Source organism: Aegilops tauschii, chromosome 7, assembly GCF_002575655.3.
Source record: "Aegilops tauschii subsp. strangulata cultivar AL8/78 chromosome 7, Aet v6.0, whole genome shotgun sequence".
Classification (NCBI taxonomy): domain Eukaryota; kingdom Viridiplantae; phylum Streptophyta; class Magnoliopsida; order Poales; family Poaceae; genus Aegilops; species Aegilops tauschii.
In genome coordinates this window covers 626,661,621-626,664,415 of record NC_053041.3, presented here as the reverse complement: position 1 = coordinate 626,664,415, position 2,795 = coordinate 626,661,621, and the positions used below count along the sequence as shown (strand labels likewise).

At 47.8% G+C, this 2,795-nt stretch overlaps 1 protein-coding gene across 1 annotated transcript; it reads right to left on the bottom strand.

The window, feature by feature from the left end:
• Positions 1 to 1,408: 1,408 nt before the first annotated feature.
• On the bottom strand, positions 1,409 to 2,510 carry LOC109777007 (pterocarpan synthase 1). The gene is made up of 2 exons (XM_020335672.4): positions 2,221 to 2,510; positions 1,409 to 2,146 (listed from the first exon to the last, which is right to left on the bottom strand). The coding sequence occupies exons 1-2, from the start codon at positions 2,409 to 2,411 to the stop codon at positions 1,795 to 1,797; spliced, it is 543 nt and encodes a 180-aa protein (XP_020191261.1). The 5' UTR covers positions 2,412 to 2,510; the 3' UTR covers positions 1,409 to 1,794.
• Positions 2,511 to 2,795: the final 285 nt, after the last annotated feature.

Below are 2,795 nucleotides of genomic sequence, written 5' to 3'. Positions count from 1 at the left end.
TCGAAGACATGCAGTTGTGTGCCTGGTGTGGGCCATGTAACTGGGCCTCTCTCTCTCTCTAAGAAAATTAAGGTCCCCAGTTGCGACCAACTTAGAAGACATGCAATTGCATGTCGAGTGTGGGACATGCAACTGGCGCCTCTTCCCGTACAACAAGAAATGGAAGTCGAGTTGCAACCAAGTTATAAGACATGCGGTTGCGACCAAGGTAGAAGACATGCAGTTGCATGCCCAGCATGGGACATGCAATTGGGCCCCATATCTCCCGACGCCTAGTATCGGATATGCAACTGCCATCCCTCTCCCGCCGTCCTCCGACAAAAACAAGACCAATTGCAGCCAGGAGGGAGACATGCAGTTGTAGATGGGGCGACACTAGTAGCTGCAAAGCCTAGTGTCGGACATGCAACTGTACCCCTCTTGCATAACCCACTTACAAAAAGAAAAAACAAAGGTTAGTTTCGATCGGGGTGTGTGGGCATGCAGTTGCGTGCCTAATGACAAACATGCAACTGCCTCCCTGAACAAAACAGCAGAGAGTTGCGGTGGGAGTGACACTTGCAGTTACGTGCCTAGTAGCAAACATGCAACTTCTCCCTTCCCGACAAAATATCACAAAGTTGCAGTCGCATTAAACACATGCAATTTCACTCGGGGACGACACTTGTAGTTGCATGCCTATTGATAGACATGCAGCTATCCCAATCTCCCGACAAACAAACCGTTGAGTTGTCGTTGCGTCGAAGACATGCAGTTGTAGTCGGGGACGACCCTTGCAGTCGCGTGCCTATTGACAAACATGCAACTACCCCCTCTCCAGACGAAAAAAGGAAAAAAGAGAGAGAAATATACGCAAAGGCCACTCCTTCACCAATTGCATGTGTAGTAAGACGTGTTTAGTTGTGCATGGATTAACGGACATGCATAATGTAAAGTTTTCCTTCGAGGCTAAAGAATAACGAATTAATAAAAAAAACATAGTTACACGCGGATATGATGTGTGCAGTCGCATGTGGATAGATGTACATGTAGCTGATAGTATGGCTACAAAATTGACGACAACAAATGTGAACAGTTAAGAATTAATAAAAGCCAAAAAGTAAAAATGAAAAAAGCACACGAACATATTTCAAAGAAGGAATTATGAGAGAAAAAGAGAACAAGAAAAGAATGAGAAGAATGAAAATAACTAATAATTTTCAAAGGACAAACAAAAACAAACAAAATCAAAAGGAAAACTAACCTGCAAATCCAAAATGAATTGGCTCAATCCATTTTGAAAAAAATATTACACAATGTTGCGACTGAAAAAAGGAAATGCAACACAAATTTGCACGAATCTTGGCGCATAGATTAAATGGTTTATCACATTACCAAATATTATACGAGCAAACCTTGACCCACATCGTGGAGGAAAATAAAAATGTTTATTGATTAAGACATGCTAAAAGATATAGGGAAAGATAGGACAACATGACGACACACTTTGCACTTTGCATGGTCTATTTCCATCCACAACCCAACAGACAAAAAAAACAGGCTGGCCGGCCGCGTCATCCTAGCAGGCCGATTAAACGTGACAAGCAACTAGCATAAAGAAAATCAATCGAGGGATCGACTGAGACTTCGTAAGAAATCAGTCGACTGAGTTTTAGTCGTTCCGATTGATTATTGGTAATGTATCAGCCGGCAGGATTGATTACTTGGGTAAATATACTGTATGACAGCAACTCCCCAACAGCTTTGCTTCGAAATGTACACCCTTGTACTACACTCGTTCCGCGCGCGTGCGAGTCAGCGAGCCAGGGTGAAATACATGTCGAAGACGACCACGATGGAGGTGTCCGTGGAGTTGAGGAGGCTGCTGACCATGTACCCGCGCGCGAAACGAAGCTTGCCCGTGCCGCCGACGATGCTCCGCTCCGCCGGGCCAGACACCCCGATGTGGCCCAGCGTCGCCAGCGTGCTGCCGCTGTACGCGCCGTAGTCGGAGAAGAAGAAGGTGATGGCCGTGAGCCCGCCGGACTTGTCCAGCGACGCGTGGAGCGCCAGGCCCTGCGCCCTGCCCACGAGCCGCGACGCCCGGTCCGGCCCCGCCCGCAGCGCGTTGTCGAACACGTTCAGGTCCCCGAACGTCGACGAGTTCCTGCGCCATATTATTCCACGTGAATATACATGTGATATGCGCCAGCAGATGCATACAAAGCTTTGGATGCTTACTTGTGCAGGCTGGCGACGTTGAGGACGGTGGCGTTGGGCGTGCCGGCGTTGACCTCATGGAAGTAGAAGTGAAGGTGGATGAGGCCTTCTTCGTCCGCGGCGGACGCAGCGCCACCGCCGCCGATGAGTACCACTACTACTACTACCACCACGCAGAGAGTAGGGAAAGAGGGGCACCAAGCAGCGGCCATGCTCTGGATCAGGCTCCTGTGAGAGGTTGAGCTATCCTGCTTGTTCACCCGCGGTGGTTGCTCTGTTTATCCCAAACGCACCCAACTGCTTGTACATGTTTTCAGTGGGGAGTCTCTGTCCTGACGTGTGTGGCTCTTACCAACCAAATGCACTATGTAAGTAAATCGGATGGAACCATCGACACATCATCAATCCCCTATGCAGATGGAGTTGATAACCACTGATATTGTTGGAATCAAAACAAGAGTGAGCCAGCCATGATATCTCACTCTCCGCTAGCTGGTCCAGTGACCTACAAAGCTACTCTTTTTTTGAGAAAAAATCTCGCCAACCTTTATTGATTCAAAGTAATGTCCATATGTACAACTGTTGGATCAAGAGGA

Coding starts and splice junctions, on each gene's coding strand:
- LOC109777007 (XM_020335672.4), bottom strand. CDS start 2,411: ATGGCCGCTGCTTGGTGCCCCTCTTTCCCTACTCTCTGCGTGGTGGTA. Junction 2,147..2,220: donor AACGTCGCCAGCCTGCACAA/GTAAGCATCCAA, acceptor AATATGGCGCAG/GAACTCGTCGACGTTCGGGG.